The 18,755-nt window shown below is 54.6% G+C and overlaps 1 protein-coding gene across 3 annotated transcripts in view; it reads right to left on the minus strand.

Annotated features, from left to right (window-relative positions):
• Nucleotides 1-18,755, minus strand: part of SIRPA (signal regulatory protein alpha) — a 41,614-nt gene extending 22,859 nt beyond the window's left edge. For 2 of the 3 annotated variants that reach the window (XM_038571809.1, XM_038571807.1), the window contains exons 1-2: nt 18,232-18,269; nt 17,586-17,673 (exon numbers count right to left, since the gene is read on the minus strand). In XM_038571809.1, coding sequence (XP_038427737.1) covers nt 17,586-17,664 — 79 coding nt within the window. In that variant the 5' untranslated portion in view covers nt 17,665-17,673; nt 18,232-18,269. Of the gene's footprint in view, nt 1-17,585; nt 17,674-18,231; nt 18,270-18,700 lie in introns of those variants that run through there. The other variant, XM_038571808.1, reaches the window with a different exon arrangement.

Consider the following 18,755-nt stretch of genomic DNA (forward strand, 5'->3'; position numbering starts at 1 on the left):
GCATGTTGCATGTACACGGCACAATGAGCCTGTGACGTGAGACCCTATCAAAACCCAGTAAACTGAGGTTAATGATGTGCCAGGGAGCAGGCTGGAGGGCCTGAGCCCTCTCCGGAAGCATCATGTCTGACCTGGGCTCTGAACCTACCAGGATGTAAGGGGCACAGCGGGGCAGTGGCTCAGAGGTCGGGGTTGGGGGGCTAGTACGATGTGTGTGGGGCTCTACGGGGAGCTTAGATTCTCTTTGGGGCCTGGCTTAGGAAGCAGATCCCCGGGAGGGAAGCCACACCGAGCAGCTGGGGGGCGTCCAGGCAGTGGAGTAGTGAGGTGGGAGGACTTGGATTTGAGTCCTGGCTTGGGCCTCACTGCTCTGTGACAATGGCCATCCCTTGGGCCAAGAACATCCAACAGGAAATGGGTGTGGATGGGAGTGCTGCCCTTGGTCTGAGCACATCCTTCAGGGCTCACAAGCCTCAGTTTCCTCATCTGTCAAACAGTTACTGCGATCCCATCTCGATGGATCTCTGGCATGACCAAACGACAAGCCTCGGCCAGGGACAGTTGCAAAAGAAGCATCTAGTCTTTGGAGCCATCTGACCTGGCCGGAAACGTGGCCCGCCTTTTATTTACACGTGACCTGAATTTATCCATTGATTTCGAGTCTTAGTTTCCTTATCTACAAGACTGGTAGAGCAACCGCTAGCCCTCTGCTTTGTTCTGAGGAGAAAGTGCAATGGCACGTAGAAGTTACTTAGTATCACTGGGGGCACAGGGAAGCTACTACTGTCATTACACAACCAATAAATGATACAAGGGGGAGGCTCTGCTGTGTGAACTTCATTCCTGCTCTTGTTGATGCACCTGCAGGCCAGGCCGTACTGGATGCTGGGGACACACAGGGGTTGGATACATGTCAGCCCTCAAGGGCTTCCAGGCTGGGTAGCTGGGAGGCTCCCTAGGAGTGGTGGAGGGGAGGAGCCTGAGCCCCAAACTGGAGAGGAGTGGGGCACTTGAGACAGAGGACTAGGTGGTGATGGGGGCGGGGGACACCAGGAAGGTGACCAGGCAGTGGGAAGTGGCTGGGAGAAGCCGCTGAGATACTCAGGTCGAAGTGCACCCAGGCACTGATTCTGAGCAAGGTAGGGTGGGGGGGAGAGAGGACAGATCATAAGGCCCTTGGAGAAACACAGAGACAGGGAGATAGAGAGAGGGACCTCAGACATACGCTGAGGGAGAGACATGGACAGGCATGGACAGTGAGTGAGGGGAATGGAGTGGGGGGAGAGAAGACAAAAGATAGGCAGGGAGTAGTGGCAGCCCGGGGTAGGGCGATCTATCTCCTCCTGCTCACACGCTGACCCACAGTGTCGCCTTGTCCTGTTCTGACACATTGCCTAGGTCACCTTTGCCTTGTACACCAGAAAGGATGCAGCCAATGCCCTGAGCAGCCCCCTCTGGCTCTGGCTGGGCAGGAGAGAGACCTCGGAGTCTGCCACCTGCCCATGGCCTGACACCACCCGCTGGCAGGGACAGGGCGCTTAAAGGCTGGGAAGCCCCCCGACTCCAGGCTGCCCTCATGGCTGGCAAGCCTGGGGCCTCAGAACAGGCCTCTCTACCCCTGTGCCTGTTGTCCCAGTCCTGACTCCCAGGCTAGAGGTCACCCAGTTCTTCTGGAATGTGCCAGAAAGGCAGAGCTGCAGCCAGAGGGTGGCCCGACCCTCACAGGGGAGAAACCAGAGCCCACAGGGGGGCAGGGGCTCGGGGTGAAGCTGGTGGCCAGGTGTGTGACAGGCACACGGAGGAGGCCCACCGAGGCAGCCAGCAGCCCTGAGACAGCACAGGCAGGTGCCAACAGCATGCAGCCAAGAACAACCCCAGTGGGTCTGCATTCTAGCACGGGACACTGGAGGAACTGGAAATGCCGCCTGGGGGAAGCGCAGGCCCAAGCGCTGGTGTCCCTCTTAGCCAGCTCAGCACCCACCCTCTCTGGGCCTCCATCCCATCATCCATCAACTAGGGTACCGGTGTCTGCTCCACGGGATGGTCATGAGGACGAGGACACAGTGGGACATAACTGCCTGCCTCATGGGTGCTGGGTAAATTTTAGTTTCTGTTCCCATTATCATCACCGATCTAACGTTTATATCCTTGATTGTCATGTTCCCCCCCCCCCCCCCACCAGGATGTAGCATCCACAAGGAACTGTTTCCAACCCCCTGCCTGGAACAGTGTCTGGCACACACCAGGCCCTCAATAAATACACGCTGAATGAACGCTCATGAATGAAGGAAGGAGGGATTTCACTTGCTCCTGGGCAAAGCCCCTCTCTGAGTCTTTGCTCATCTGTTGAATGGAGCTGCCACAGGCATACCCAGGAGACCGTGGGAACTGGGCGCCCGGGACCGTGCCTGGCCCCTGGGTGTGCAGAAGAGATGCCAGTTATTATTATCCTTATCAATAACACCACACAGGGCCGTGAGTCAGCAGCTGGTGAGGGGAGCGGCGCGAGCAGGAGATGGCTGCAGAACCAGGCGTGCAACGTGTTGGAGCAGGGCTATTCTTGGGGTGCAGCCGGAGGCCTGTAATCACACCCTGGGCAGGCGACAATAAAATCTGGAGTTGGGTAGGGCTGGTCCCCCCCCCCTTTTTTTAGCTCCTCTTGCGCTCTCTCCACCAACTGCAGCCAGATTTAGGCGGCTTAATTAATTAGCTAGTGTTTATAAAGCGTTTGAAGAATTTTAAAAGTGCGACGTAAGTGCCAAATATTATTTTAATCTGTGTATATGTGTGTTTTTTCCAGCAGAGAGGTTTTTTTTCTTGCTTGCTTGCTTTTCTTTTTCTCTGCAGGTTCTGTTCTGGGAACCGGGCTTGTTAAAAATCACTCCTGCGGTTCTGGGCCTGGGGTCATCATGCTGGCATCGCGGACAAAACCATTTCCTGCTCTCTCCTGCCCTCCTGGCAGGGAGAGCCGCTGTCCAGGGGCCTGAACCGTCTCCAGGAGAAGAGGGCGGCTGGGCAGGCATTCTCGCACGCTGCTGGTGGGAGTGGAAATTGGAACATCCTCTCGGGAAAGCAGTTTGGCAGGATGTACCAAAGGTGTGAAAGCTGTTCACCAGCCTTTGCGGGGCTGTTCCATGAGGACATAGCCCCAAACATGGCGTGGGGTTCCCACATGACGATCTTGAAAAAGTTGGGAAAAAACCCAGACAGTCGAGACGGGGATGGCTAAATGAATTACGGCCTATCCCTTACATGGAGTACAGGTAAGCCCAAAAAGCCACCACCAGGAAAACTGGTAATGTGGACATTTTTTGGACTTCATAATTTTAAACGACACTGTGATTATGCAAATAAAACCTGTTCGTTGTAAAGCTTTAGAAAAAAACAAAAACACAATCATAATCTCATAAAATACCATCAAAGGTAACTGCAATCAACATTTTGAGGTAGTTAAAACATGAGTGAGTAAAAACAATGTAAAATCGGACTCAGATAACTAAGATCATGAGCAAACATTCTGCTTCGTTCACTCAAGCGTTCTCACAAAAATAAAAAATTGGAAATATCCTAACGTCCAAGAGAAGGGGACTGATCGATCCCATGATGGTAAACCCCTATGAGGAACAAGTGTACAGCCATTAAAAATGATGGTGTAGAATCACAATTATCAACACAAAAATATATCATGAGATCAGGGACAGTGACCGAGTGACACATTCAGTGTGATCTCAGGCTTCCAAGTTTAAAAGGAAGTACATATTAAAGATTAGTAGTGGTTAATTCTGCAGTAGATTTACAAGGGATTTTCCTGTTTATGCTTTCTGTTTGCATGACTTGTGCAATAAAAAAGTAAGAAAAACTGTGCTTTCAGTATGATTATGACTTTGTAAAATAAAATAAAACTCTTTTTAAATAAACAACAGCAAGGTACTATATACAAGGCCATAAAACGCCACACTCTCTGGATCATGAATCTAAAACTGAGGGGTTTTTCCTTCTATTTTGGGGATTTTTCAGACTTCCTAAACTGGAGGAGTATTAAATATTTACACTATCCTATTTTATAAAAAGGAAAATCTATACATGTAATACATCTGTCACATACATGTTCACTGTTGAAATGAGCCTGCCCTCCAGGAATCTTGTCTGTGTGTTCACTAATGTTTTTCCCCAGCTCCTGACACAGTATCTGGCACAGATTAGATGCTCAAGAAACATCTGCAGATATGACTAGTCCCTGGAATATCTAGAGACAAAGGTCTAGAGTGACAAACACCATGATGCTGAGGTACATTATGTCCGGGAAATGAGGCCCAGGGTTGGCCCATTGTCTTTTTCACTTGAAAAAACAATATCACTGAAAAACAATATTCACTGAAAAAACAATATATTGAAATCTGTTTTTTCAGTGAGTATTTACTTCTTTTGGAAAAAAGTTTAATGAAATAAAACCTGGGAGTAATTTTTCTAACAGGAGAAGTCAGCACAGTGGGTGATGATGGCTCCCTGTATTTGTTGTAAGACAGGCTGGAGGCCACTGTCAGATCGCCACAAACTCAAGGTGCCCAGGGGCCTGGAGGCCATGGCCACAGCTCTGGCTCAGGACCCTGGTCAGGTGCAGACAACCCCTGGCTCCCACAGCAGGAGTAGTTCAGTGGCCCCTTCCCTATCCACGACCATTCCTGGCTGTTCTCGTGGGGGTAGCTGCTGGTTTATGATCCCCCACACACACCTTGTTAGGGGCTGCCTTTGGCCCCTTCTGGGTTATGATTTAGGGTTGTGGGTGAGAGTGCTTTTAATGCAAGAGTGTGGAGGAGTGTGCAGATGCAGATGCAGGAGTGTGCACATATGTGCACACATGTGCTGGGCAAAAGGGGCGTGTGCACCTGTGAGTATGTGCAGGAGATGATGCATGTGTGCAGGTGAGTACAACAGGGCTGCTCAAGAGTGTGCACGAATGGTGCCCAGTGAACAGTGGCACAAGGGGGTATGAGCTATGTGCGGGAGAGTATCTGAATCGTGGGCGGCCTGGGTATGTGTGAGCATGTCGGTGGCATGAGAGGGTGTGTCCGTGCCCAAGGGTGTGAGCAGATGTCTGGGAGGGGTATGAGTACGGGGCTGCCTGTGAATGTGTGTGCGGGCAGGGGAGCATAGGAGTGGGATGTGTACGTGCATGTGTAGGCATGTGTAGAGAGAGTGTGTGTGTGGGGAGCCTGAGTGCGATGGGAGTGGTGTACACACGAGTGTGAATGTGAGTGTGTGCACTGGCAGAGTGTTGTGGGCAGGGACAACAGTGTGTGTGGGGACCACTGTTGGCATAACATCTGTGTATCCACGTGCCCAGCTGCGAAGGTGTCTGACATGCATGGGTTTCCACACATAAGGGTGGTGGGGGGGTGGGGAAGAGCCACTTCCCTCAGGTTTGCCATCAGCTGCTGGTGGGCAAGGCCTGGCATGGCAGCTGGTCTCAGGCACCTGCTTATGCTTACTACGTGCTCATGTGGTGAAGAGGCCAGGCCCAAAGTCTGGAACCCATGGCCCAGGGCAGGTAGCAGACAGTCCCTGGGACTGATCCATGCAGGGCTGCCTGGTGGATGGCTTATGGATCCTATGGTTTCCCAGAGGCGGGGCTCAGGGCTGGATGCAAGTTTGCCAGGCCTCCAACAGCCACAGCGAGGCACTGACTTTCTCTGGAGGTGGCCTGGCTCTTTGTGTCCTCCTGAACCCCACTCCCATGCCAGGCCCAGTCCTAGATGCTACAAGACACAAAGCGGAGGGCAATGGGTCCTGGCCCTTGTGGGGCAGAGTCCTGGACATAGGCAATGACCACCTGTACAGAGATAAGTGAATGAAGAGGGGCTTGGGATAGGGTCTCGGGAAAGGGGTGGGATGTGGGGAGACCTACTGGAGGTTGGTGGCCCCTGAGTGGGGTCATGAAGGCTGACAGAGGCTGGGGAGATGAGAAAGCATTCCAGGAAAGGGGACCCATAGGAGCAAAGGTGCAGAGGAGAGGAAGAGCTCTGCACAATCCAGGGACCAGGGCAGAGTCCTTAGGACATGTTCGCCGGCCTTGAGCCAGCTAGGATGGGGCTAGCCCGGGACTGGGCTTCAGGAGCATGGGGCTAGCCAGGGACTGGGCTTCAGGAGCATGGGGCTAGCCGGGGATGGGCTTCAGGTGCATGGGGCTAGCCGGGGATGGGCTTCAGGTGCATGGGGATAGCCGGGGATGGGCCTCAGGTGCATGGGGCTAGCCGGGACCAGCCTTCAGGTGCTTGGGGCTAGCCAGGATGGGCTTCAGGTGCCATCCGCACGGTAGGCTATCACCAGCAGAGGTCTGGTGCCGTGGACAGACCTGTCGTGCTGCAGCAGGCACAACCCCAGCTGCATTGGAGCCAGCACAAATGGGGATGCACAGGGTCTCGTCCATAAGTAATTTGCATTACTTTCTCCTCCACCCCGACTCCAGGCAATTCTGGGCACTGTACCATATCCTTGCAGGGAGTGCGCAGACCCTGGCACCCCCTCCACACAGCAGGAGAACCCCTGCAGGGCCAGCAGTCTAGAATCAGGGCTCTGGGGCCAGAAGACCCGTATGTCTCATCCCCAGCGGGGGTACTTGGCAAAGTCCCTCTTCTCTGAGCCTCCGCTCTCTGCAATCTGTAAACAAGGAGGTACCAATGGCTCTCTCCCCAGGGTCGGAGGTTAGTGGCTCAAAGAACTGGACAGAGGATGGTCTCCCGCCCTGTCACGTCGCACAACCCATCTATGAGCAGATCTTGCCAGCTCCACTGCTAGGATTTGGCCAGACTCTGATCTCTTCTAGCCACCTGACCGCACCACTGTCCCTGACCTGGATCCTTGTCTCAGATTCCAGATTGGCCTTTTGTGCCTTCCCCTCCTTTTCTCTACAATACACGCTCTCCTTGTAGCTAGAGGAGCCTCTAAAATCTAAGCCAGATAACCTCTTTCTTTGCTGAAAACCCTCCTGCAGCCTTCACTGCACTGTGAGACTCAGAATCCTTCTGGTGGCTGCCAGGGCCCTACAGTAGCTTGCTCTCAATTGTGCGAGATCCTGAATGGATTCACCTCAGGCCCTTTGCACCTGCTGCTGCCTCTGCCTGGTACTCTCATCCCCTAGATACCTACACTCTGGCTCCTTTACCTCCTCAGGTCCACCTGAAAGGCCACCCCTAGCCACTCTGTATAAAACACTATCCCTTTTGTGTCCCTTGCTCTGTTTTATTTTCCTACGTATCACCCACCACCCAACATATTACCTAGGTATTTGCCGATTTCATTAGCACCACCTCCCTACCCTAGACTTACTTATGAGCCCTTTGAGAGAAGACACTTAGTTTTTTCCCCGCAATATGCTCCAGGTTTATGCCAATACCTGGTATTCGCTGAATGTATGTTCAGATTTAGATTCTAACTCGGCCACTTCTGAGACCCCAGGAAAGGTCTTGACCCCTCTGGACTTGTGGTTTCCCATCTGTAGAATGGGGATGATGATAATAACTCTAGGATCATGCTAGAATAAAACAGGCTGATGCATGTGAAGAGCCTAGTACTGTGCCTGGTAGAGAGGAAGCATGTAATGCCGGGCAGCTGTTACTGTGCTGCAGACATTTAAGGACAAAGGAGAGGATGGATGATCATGGTTTTAAGACTGAGAAGCTAAGGATTCTCTCCAATGCAGAACCTGCTCTGCCCCAACACAGGCATGAGATTGCTCACTGCTGCATCTGCTGGCTAGGAAGCCTGGAGGCGGGGAGGGCCAAAGAACCTTGTGAGTTTTTGCTCGGTGGCGAAGGGACCTGGAGGTGATGAAGCAACGCCTGCAGTGTGGCCTTCTCTGCCAAGCAGCAGGGAAAGAACTCTCAATATGTGTCCTTTGTATCTACCAGGCCCAGAAGGACCTCTCAGGCAGGGAGAACATACAGGGGACACAGCTACACCATCCACTGTGCTTGGTGCCTCAGTGACTTAAGGACCTTCTTCTCACCTTCCCATTTTGCAGATGGAGAAACTGAGGCTCAAAGGTGGGGCCTGGAAAGGCTGAGAATGCATGCATCCTCCCTACCACATGCCACATGGTTCCTCTAGGACAGGCCCCAGTGCTGCCCAGCTATGCTCCCATGGGTACCACATATGCATGAGGTCACATAACAGGGAGCCCCCACGTAACTGTCCTGAGCAGCCCAGAGAGAGGAGTGCTGTTGTCACCAACCCCCATCCAGGTGAGGCGGCTGTAACCCTGAGAGGCAGAGAAGGGGCAGAGGCAGGACTCAAAGAGAAATCTGCTCCCAGAGCTGGTGAGCGATCGTTTCTCCCTGTGATGATGGAGTCCCCTCCAGCTCAGGCTTCTGGATTCTCACGCTGCCAAGGATCGCACACATTTTCCCAGCCGAGATAAAGGCCCCCTTAAAAGCGACACGCATTTATTAAATGACATTTGCCAAGGCTTCAGCACACTCTGCTGCCGACAGCAGACAGTCTCTGGATGAGCTTTTTCCCCAAGCTGACACTATCCACTGATGCCTTTTATAGCGCTCCTTGCAGCTCACAAAGCACTTTCCACAGCTCTTAATTCCCTTAACCCTCAACAGTTCCCCGTGTGAGAGGAAACAGTGGTTCCAGGTTCCATTTTGCAGATGGAGAAACTGAGCCTCAAAACAGGGAAAGGCACTTGCTCCAGAGCACATGCTTACAGAGTAAGTGGCACATGCCAGATTCGAACTCAGCAATGGGCCCCAGAGCAAGCACCCACTCCACTGCCTCCCCTGCTAGAGAGGGGGCCTGGGGTCTCATAAAGACAAAGGGTGAGTGAGACAGGCATCTGGGTTGGAGCATCAGAGATGGCAGGAGCTCAATAGGAGGGCAACCAAGGTTGCCTCCGCATCACAGAAGGAGAAATTGAGGCTGAGAGGGGCAGCGTGTGGGTTTCAGGTCTTCCCGCCAGTGAATGATGGAATGGAGGTCCCACCTGTTCTCTCCAGCCCCAAACCAGGAAAAGATGACCATGCAATAAGAACAGCGATAGTAACCATGATGGGAAAGCATCACACATCACCATTACCAGGAGCACGACCGGCCTCGCCAAATCTCCACGGGGACCCAGCAAGGCGGGGCCGTTACTGCTCCCATTTCACAGAGGACAAGACTGAAGCTCAGGGAGGTACAGTCCCTTGGCCGAGGTCGTGGGGCTGCCGAGCAATCTGACTCCACCTGCATCTTCACCTGCTGAACTGGATGGCACTCACGCAATGAATGGCTCTTTGGGAGCGACTGACCTCAGGCTGGGCCCTCCACACCAAACCCTGCCCAGAGACTGGAGCACTAATGGCATCACGTTTCATGGGTTGCCAGCTCATTCATCACAGTGTCTACACCGGGGCAAGCAGTTTTGTGTAGCCAGAATTTTAAGTACAAATGTGGGGTCTCTTGGCTACCTCCCTCCACCCGGGCTGACCCTGATATTTGTGTGCTTCTTGATGCTTTGGGGATCCCTATGACAGCAAGATGGGTGGGGATTTGTGCAGTGGGCATGGCCCAACCACAGAAGTGAGACTGTGTAGTCGTCAGGGCATGACTCTGCTTTCAGACTAGGGTTGCTGCCTGTGTGCCCCGAAGGCTCTGAGCCCTCTCCTGAAAATGGGGATCGTAGCACCCACCTGTTCCTTCATTCAGCTGTATGTATTAACCTGCCTACTGCTGCCAGCCCCTGTGCAAAGGCCTCAAGAGGCCCAGCAGCGAATAAGACAAAAACAGTCCCTACTCTCATGTAGCTTACATTTTAGCAGGGAACACAAGGCTGAAAGAATGACACAAATATAGAAATGGCTGGGAGTGCTCAGAAACAAATTTGTTGTCATGACTGAGAATAACAAGGAGAAGCCGCTTTCAGAATGGGGTGGCTGGGAAAGGCATCTCTGACCAGGCGAGATGGTCACTGTTGAAACCTGAAGGAAGCAAGAGACAAGAAAGGTATAGGAGAGAAGAGCATGTGCAAAGGCCCTGAGGCAGGAAAGAAGCTGGTGTGTAAGACAACTAGAACGAAGGCTGCTGTGGCCAAAGCCCCCAGACGAAGGAGAGTGTGGTATGAGATGAGGTCAAATAGACAGATGTGGTCCAGAAAATGCCAAGCCCCATGGATCATGGTAAGAAATTTGGTATTATTCTAAGTGCAGTGGGAACCAGGAACTTGGGAGCAGGAACAAAGAGGATTTGATTCACCCAGCTGCTCTGGGTGATGAGACGGGAGGAGGCAAGAATGGAAGCAAGAAAGCGGTGATGAGGATGCTGAAGCACTTAGGGCCTAGGCTCGAATCCTAGCTCTGTACTTATAGGCTGTGTGATCTTGGGCAAGTCACTGCACTTCTCTGGGTCTCAATTTCTTCATCTGTCCAATAGGTATAATAATAGTTCCCGTCTCACAGAACTGTGGTGACAATTTAATGAGGTGATACATAGCATACTGATTCTATACATGGCCTGGCATGGTCAATGTCACAGTGCTCAGTGAACCAGACCCTATTTTGTCTGGCCCTGACCTCTCCCAACTGTCACACTGTCTATCTCCCTTCACTCCAGCCTCACTGACTCCTTGCTATTCCTGGAACTTATTCCAGCCTCAGGGCCTTTGCACTTGCCACTCCTGTGTGGCTTGCTCTTCTGATATTCCCATGGCTGCTCCTTTAGTGTTATTCAGGCCTCCGCTCCTCAGAAAGGCTCTCCCTCTGTCCCCACTCGACCTTCTATTCCTTTGTCCTGTTTTACCTTCTTTATAGCACCTGTTTCCACCTCATGCAATATTTACTTGGGTCTGTTTTGCTTCTTCGCTAGAACGTCAGCTCCATGAGAACAGGTGTTTTTGTCTACCCATGCTTGTATCCCCAGCAACTAGAGCCACCCTGACACATAGTAGATGCTCAAAAATATTTGTTAAATGAATATTTATAATTCAAATGATCATAACGAGAATAGTAAAGGAGTTAAGAGTAAACTGAGGCTGGGATCTGGCTTTAAATCTCACTGGCTACATGGCCATGGGAGGAGCCCGACTTGGCTTTCGGGAGCCTCGGTTTCCTTATCTGTGAAATGTGAGTGAAGGACTCCACACTTTTTGGCACACAGTGAGCGTCAGACGACAGGGCACATCGAGAGATGTGGGAACGGCTGAAGTGACAGCTGATGTCTAGCATTTGTTTTCTAAAATGTCCCTCGACCCCTCCACCCCCAGTAAAGTGAGGAGCAGGCACAGTAAGAATGATAGATCAGTTGAAGCCAGGGGTCCTCCCACCATTCCTTCTCATTTTTGTCTAGGTTTTAAATTTTCCAAAACGAAAAGGTAAGGAAGGGAAGGACAGCATGGATTCGAGGCTCAGCTCACTCCTAGCACCAAAGGCACTATTTCTTTCCACCGTGGGCTTCCATTTCTGGGGGACACTGTCGGCTTTAAAGAAGGGTGGCAATGGGGACGGGCCTGGCAGCAGCCCCCAGCGCTCCGGCCGGCTCTCCAGGCTGAGGCTCATGGCTCTCCTGGCTCCCCATCTCCCTCCTGATCCCCTTGGCTCCTGGCTCCAATCTGCGGCCATCTCACACCCTGCGCCCCCAAATGGATGTGCCAGGAAATCCTACAGACACAAAGAGCCGATTCGTATCATGTCTGACTTCCACCTCGGCTCTTCCACATCCCTCTGGATGGAGGGCCTGGCCAGGGGTCTGGCCAGACACCTGGCAGGGGAAAGCCATCTTGCGGAGGGCTCCATCAGAAGACCTGCCCCAGCAACACCCAAGTGAACAGGAAAGCAGTTTCAGCTGTGAAAATAGAGTCTTCCTTCTCCAGCATGGGACGGAAACCCATCTTGGGAACATCCGCCACTTCCGCCTCCTGGGACGATTCAGCGATTGATAGAAATATGAGAGAAGTGCCAAGAGAACGGGATATCAGCACCCTGGGGCCTCAGTTTCCCTACCTGTCAAACAGGGCTAAGAGATGTCTACTTAGCAGCCTGGGCTCTACAGTCGGGCTGATCTGGGTTATCAGCCGGACTCTGCCACTTACTGTGTGACCTTGGGTAAGTTACTCCACCACTCTAAGCCCAGTCTCCTCTTTGGTCAAATGGATCTGATAACCGTGCACAGCACCCAGGCTAACTGTGAGCACCACCGGGATCACACGGGCCAAGTGCTGAGTCCAGCAAGTGGCTGGAAACAATGGTTTCCATTATTATTACTTTAGTATTTTTCCATGGATTTCAGGATCCTGTCAGATTTCTGGCTTTAATGATGGAAACTTCCAGCACAGCCCAGTTTCAAAAAGCCTTGGCCGGAAGAGAGGGTGCTCAGTGTCCTACCTGGGCCTTGCAGTGGATCTGCTGTGCGAGCCCACCAGTCCCGTGCTGTCTCCCACAGTGGGGCACAGCAAGCTTTTCAGTGAGAGCACCAACAGCTCTCCCAGGCTTCCTCTGGTTTTCTGGGCCTGGGAACACACGATTCCAAACCTGTGGATCCGGACAGAGACACCTAGAGGCAGCCTGCGCCCATAGCCTCAGTCCCGGGAAAGGACAATTAAATCCCATCAGCCTGGGGTTCTGCTCAAGTTGTCCCTCCCCCTACGGCCCCAAAGCTACAGGGAAAAACCCCAAACTGAGCTGCACTCACTCCTGTAACAGCTTTTGTTATGTTGTGCCCGCTATGTGCAAGAAGCTGTGCGAGGTACTTGACAAAAGTCAGCCCCACTTTTGCAGAGGAGGAAATCTGAACAGAACACAACTGTGGCCACAAGGCTGGCTGGCACGTGCCGAGTGCTTACTATATGCCAGGCACATTACATGCATTACACGTGCATGTACAAGGACTTCACCCTTGAAACAAGAGTTGCTAATGTCATCTCTATGTCACAGATGAGGAAACCGAGACACAGAGTGCAGTAGATTGCCCAATACATGGTAGAGCAGGGATTCACACCCAGGGCTCCAGGTTCGAGCCTGGGACTTAGCACTAGGCTCTGCTTGCTCCAAATCCAGAACCCCCTGGCTGCCAGGGGCTGATCATGTATGCACATGGTGATAAAACAAGGAGACAGCAGGGAAACCTGGGTGGCTTAGTGGTTGAGCATTTGTCTTTGGCTCAGGGTGTGATCCGGGGTCCTGGGATCGAGTTCCGCATCAGGATCCTCAAGAGGAGCCTGCTTCTCCCTCTGCCTGTGTCTCTGCCTCTCTCTGTGTCTCTCATGAATGAATGAATGAATGAATAAATAAATAAATAAATAAATAAATAAATAAATAAATAATAAATCCTTAAAAGAAAAGGAGTGCAACAAGTAGCCTCAATCAGGGCCAGGATAAAAATCCTGGGGGTGGGGGAGGGGAGGGCTCAGAGAAGGAAGAGCTCCCATGGATCATAAGGCAGTACAAACTGAAGGAGGAATAGGCTTGGGCATAGGAAGATAAGGAAGTACAGGGAAGGGCATAGGAAGATAAAGAAGTACAGGGAAGGGCAGCTCTGATGGCAGGAATAGCGTAAGCGAAGGCATGGAGAGGAGAGAGTGTAGCTGAGGGCCCGGATTTGTACCAAAGTGTTTACCAAACTGGGTTAGGCCGCGTACTAATGAGCATTTCACGAGCATTTCACAAGCCAAACGCCTCGTGTTCATATGTTTGGGGAATGCTTGGAGTAAACAGGGTCCACGTTGGGATCCTACAACTCTGGGCTCCTCAGGCCTCAGGTGCCAATGGGCGCGAGCGGCCAGGAAAGCCGTAGTGCGCGGGGAGGAGGCCTGGCTGTCTTGCAGCATCTCAGGTCAGCTTTTTGGAAAACATGTGGCTGAGAACCAAGGCCTGTCAGGGAGGAGGCCCGGCACACTGCTGCACTTTTCTTTTCAAGTGTTTTTGGAGAAAACTGGGACCCACTCAACAGTTTTGAGCCGGGGAGTGACATGATCTGCATTGTGTTGACAGGCCAGAAATCTGAGCACATTTAAAGGGGGGGGGGGGGGAAGAAGAACCTTCCATCAGTCCAAGACTCTACAAATAAGAAAATAACCTGTCGCACGGAGCCATTGGAAGCAGCGAGCGAGTGTGTGTGGGCTCCGTACAACAGTTTTAGACTCCCTTCCTCTCACACACCCCCTCTCCATCTGTCGCAAAGGGCATCGGGAAGATGCAAGGAGGAATATTCCAGCTCTGGGGGCTCCAGAGCTCGGCAGCCCAGATGGGGGGCTCTGGTGGAAGCCACATCGCTCCTGTGAGCTGTTCCATCCTCTGTGTGCCTTCTGAGAGACGACCGTGACTCAGGGAAGGACTTCTGCCCCAGAGGAACTCCTCACGCACCTCCATCTAGGCCTGGAGGGAGCTCCTCTCGCTCCCTCCAGCCTGGACTAAAGTCACCCTGATTCAGTCAGTAAAGTTCTTCCCTCAGAGCCTACCCAGCCAGAAGGACTGGATTCAGAATCCCGGTGCCCTGCCACATACTCCTTAGGCAAGTTACTTCTCCAGTCTGGGACTCAATTTTCCTCATCTGCAAAATGGGGGTAACAGCCAACTCGTGCTTTGCCTTGCTGCTTAAGGAGATGACACAGACAGGCACTCGGCACAGTCAACTTTCAGAGACGTGGGTTCTCCTCCCTTCTCTCTCAACATGTGGTTCACATCAGGACTTTGTACACGCTGAATGACTACAAATAGAGCAATGAATCACACGGTGCGTCTCCAGGGAATTGGTAAAGGAATAATTAATGGCCAGAAAGTACCTGGAGAACACCATGGCTTTAAGGAAACTTCCAACAGCCTGAGCCCATTGAGGCCCAAGTGCCCCCCCACCCCCTATGTCTTCTTAAGAAAGAGGAAGTGAGATTAACTTCACCATTTAGGAAAGTACACAGGAGCTACCAGTATGTCCCCCCTCTACCAAAGGGTCAGAAGGTCACTGGAGAGCCCAGCTGTCCCCCAACACCTGAACCCCAACGTGGCCTGGCCTCCTCCAGGCCAGAGTGAGGAGCCAGTGGGAGCTCATCAAGGTCCACCCAGTAGGGGACCCAGAGGACCATGACCTCGGTGGGGCCACCCAAGGAGCCCACATGTTCTGCACCAGGTGCTGCAGGCTGCTGCAGAGCCGGGCTACCCAGGTGTCCCCAAGCCCCAAGCCCAGCTCCCAGGCTCCAAATCTCCCTCAGCGGGGTTGTTTTAGGAAACAGGCCTCACGTTGGCTCCAAGAACACAGGTTGGTGACTTCACTGGCATCGTTTTAGAATTTCCCTTTGGCAGCATTTGTGCTATAAGCAATCTTTAGAAACTTCTTCTCCTGCCTTCCCCAACCCAGATAATTCACATGACCAGCCCCCTGCAAACAGTGATCATGTGGAGTCCCAGTAATCATGTGACACCTCCCGGGCTGACAGTTCTGCCCGAGACACTAGTAGTCATTCAACCTAACGCCGCCTTCCTAAGCCTGACATTTGAGTTTCTCACTTGAACAAATCTATTTTCTTGGAAAATTGGACAACTGCCTCCTTCTACCTTCCTGCCCTCCTCTCCTGCCTCTCTTCTGCTTTGTCATAAACTCCATGCTGGGAGCAGCCGAGGGAGGGGCCCGAAACCCCATCCTGCCGTCAGCCCAGGTGAATCCCATGCCAGGGCCGAGAGTGTGACCAGCAGCCCAGAGGACACAGAGCGAAGGATGCTGGCAGGCTCCGCTATGATGGCAACACCCCACCCCTGCCCCAGCACCTTCTGCCAAAAAATTTATTCTTACCTCCTAAGATTTATTTATCTCAAAGTTAATCTAGGCCCCTCTGCTGCTCCCACTTTTTCAGGCTATTGGTGCTGAATGGATTGGAACGGAAGTTTTACGACCTAATCTTTACCATTCTATAGATTGTTTTTATAGGCAAAAAGGGGTGATTTGCTCACAAGAAGGGTGTTGGCGTTCCCAGCCAGGACCCCGGGAAAGGCAGGCTGCCCATCCGAACACTTGTTAATCAGTGTCACCGGTCATTTGCCAGAAACTGAACCACAGGGTCCTGGTTGGAGAAGGGTCTAGAATAGACATTTAGAAATTAATGTGGGCCCAGTTCCCTGTTTCAGGAAAATTAAGTACTTGCGAGAGACACTTGTGCATTTCCCGGCCAGGCCAGGCAGGACGTGGGGGCAGGAACTGGGACTTTTGCAGGGTGTAAATGGCTGGCTCGGGCAGGAAGGAGCAGATCGGAGATGCCACTCACCAGGCAGACATGAAATGTATCAGTGCTTCCTTCCTACCAGCCAGGACCCAACGAACATGGAACATGCCGCGGGAAGACCCAGGGTGGAGTGGGGTGGGGTGGGGGGGATGCCTACGCGGATTCCTGGGGTTCTGGGGAGACTGCAGGGCAGAGAGAAGCTGCTGTCCACCCCCACTTCTCCCTCCACCCACTCTGCCAGTTCTCCCTTCCTCACTGCTATCAGATGGTTACCAGTCTCTAGGCAAATGCAAAAGGCACGAGGGGGGGGGGTGGACGGGAGGTGGGTACTGAGCTCATCTTTACCTCCCTCCTCAAGGATGGTGATGCAGACCCCTCTGCCTACCACACAGCTTCAAGTAGCCAAAAAACAAGATCCCCATTCGTCTCCCCACCCTAACTCCTTTAAAGCCATTACTCTGCTGCCTGTGCCCTCCCAGGAGACCCATGGTTTTGCAAAACCCCTTTAAGATGCAGGACTCCTGAATGGTGACCTCACCCCTTGGCGAACACACACACGGTAGCCTTCAGAGCCCGCCTGCTGGAGACAGCCAGGTGTTTGATGTAAGCCAACAAAAAGACATGCTCAGAGCCACAGGTAACAGCCCCATGGAGCACCTGAACTGCAGGGAGCTGCCTGGAAGCCGGGGGGGGGGGGGGGGGGGGGGGGGGGGGGGGGGGATGGCAGGAGGAAGTGGGGGAGCCTAGAGAACAGCCAGGAGCAGACCATCCAGCAAGAGGCTTTGGCAAGCACAGGGACAATCCACCAGCGCTTTCGCATCGGGATCTGTTGATCACAGCAGCTCACCCAGAGTTACTGCGGCCTCCCTTCCTCTCTGTCTCTCATACACACACCAACACTATGTTACTCTGCACACCAGAGGGAGAGCTCACTCTTCCCTCATTGCAATAGGCTGCTTCTGTCCCCTTCCAGGTAGTACCTGGGGGACCTTTGCCTCTACCCCCTTCTCTCAGACCCCGAAGTCGGACTGTCAAGAGCATTAAGTCCAGGGAAAGAGCTTCTGGAGAAGCCAGGGGCACCTGGCTCTGAAAGCTGCTGACAGCCTGCCTCCCCCATCAGACTGGGCAGGGACTGGGTGGACCAATTCATCTGGGTATGTCCCAGTGCCCAGCACGATGCCCCCGCGATCAAAGTCCACGGAGAGTGGGTCCTACCCGTGGCTGTGTGACCTTGGGCAAGTGGCTGGCCGTCTCTGGGCCTCAGTTTCTGCCTCTGTAATCCCGGTTACAGACACGTCTCCCCTTACTACCGCTGGACATTAGCCCAGTGGCTCCCAGAGGCGCTCCGGCAGGCCTGGGTCCCCGGTCTGGCAACGGCAACGGCGGGGGCAGGGGTGCTTACCTGTCCAGGCGCAGGACGCGGCGAACAGGAGGCAGAGCAGCGGCCCGAGGCGGCCGGGGGCCGGGCCGGCGGGCTCCATGGGCCGCGGCTGCGGAGCGAGGAGGGAGAGCGGCGGTGAGTGCGCGCTCGGGCGGGCGCAGGCTGGAGCGGGGAAATGACTAAGGCTCCCCCTCCTCTCCCCCCACCTCCCCCCGGCCGGGCTTCCCCCCCACCTCCCCGGAACAGGCGCCTGGAGCGGCTTAGGAGCCGCCGTCGCCGCCGCGGTTTTCGGAGGAACCCCCAACCCCGGGAGATCGGGAGGCGGAGAGGGGGAGAGACCCCGAGCGCGCGAGAATCAAGCCGGGGACGGCCAGGGAGAGGCGGCGGGAGAGAGAAACAGACCCGAGGGAGCCAGGCGGAGAGCCAGAGGCGCCGAGAGGCGAGAGAGGGGGAGAGGGGAAGTGGGGAGAGGGGGAGAGAGAGAGGGAGAGAGGGAGAGAGGGAGAGAGGGAGGGAGAGGGAGGGAGAGGAGCGCGCGAGGCGGCGCGCGGATCGCGGCCCCAGCGCGGGAGAGAGGAGGACCGCGCAGGGGCGAGGGGCAGCCGCCGAGCCCCGCCGAGCCCCGCCGAGCCCCGCCGCCGCCCCCGCCGCCCCCGCCGCTGCCCACCTGCCCCTCCCGGGCTCCTCGCGGCGCCGGCGGCTCGGCGGGGCTCGCTCCCGGCCCGCAGTCCCGGCCGCTGCCCCCGCCCTCCCGGCAGCCCGGCCCCCTCCCGCGCGCCCGCCCTCCCTCCCCGCCTCCCTCCTTCCCGCCAGCCCGGGGAGGCTGCGGGGCTCGGGCCCGTCGGCCCCCTGTCGCCCGCCGGCCGCGCGCCCGGGGGAGGGGCGGGGAGGGGAGGAGCGGGGAGGGGAGGGGAGGGGAGGGGGGCGGGGGGCTGCGTCGGCCCCAGCCCTCCCGCCGGGCCCCGATCCCCGCCGCCCGCCGCCCCGCGAGCGCCCGGGACCGGACGGGCCGCCGGCCGCAACGCGGTGCCAGTTCGGGCGCCCGCGCCGCTCCCTCCCGCTTGCCGGGCCCCGGTCCCGGTCCCGGTCCCGGTCGCGGTCCCGGTCCCGGTCGCGGCGCCCCGTTCCGCCCGGACCTGCGCCGCCGCGGGGGCTGGGACGCAGGGCGAACGCCGCGGGGGCTGCCCAGAG

This window comes from Canis lupus, chromosome 24, assembly GCF_011100685.1.
Source record: "Canis lupus familiaris isolate Mischka breed German Shepherd chromosome 24, alternate assembly UU_Cfam_GSD_1.0, whole genome shotgun sequence".
Lineage (NCBI taxonomy): Eukaryota > Metazoa > Chordata > Mammalia > Carnivora > Canidae > Canis > Canis lupus.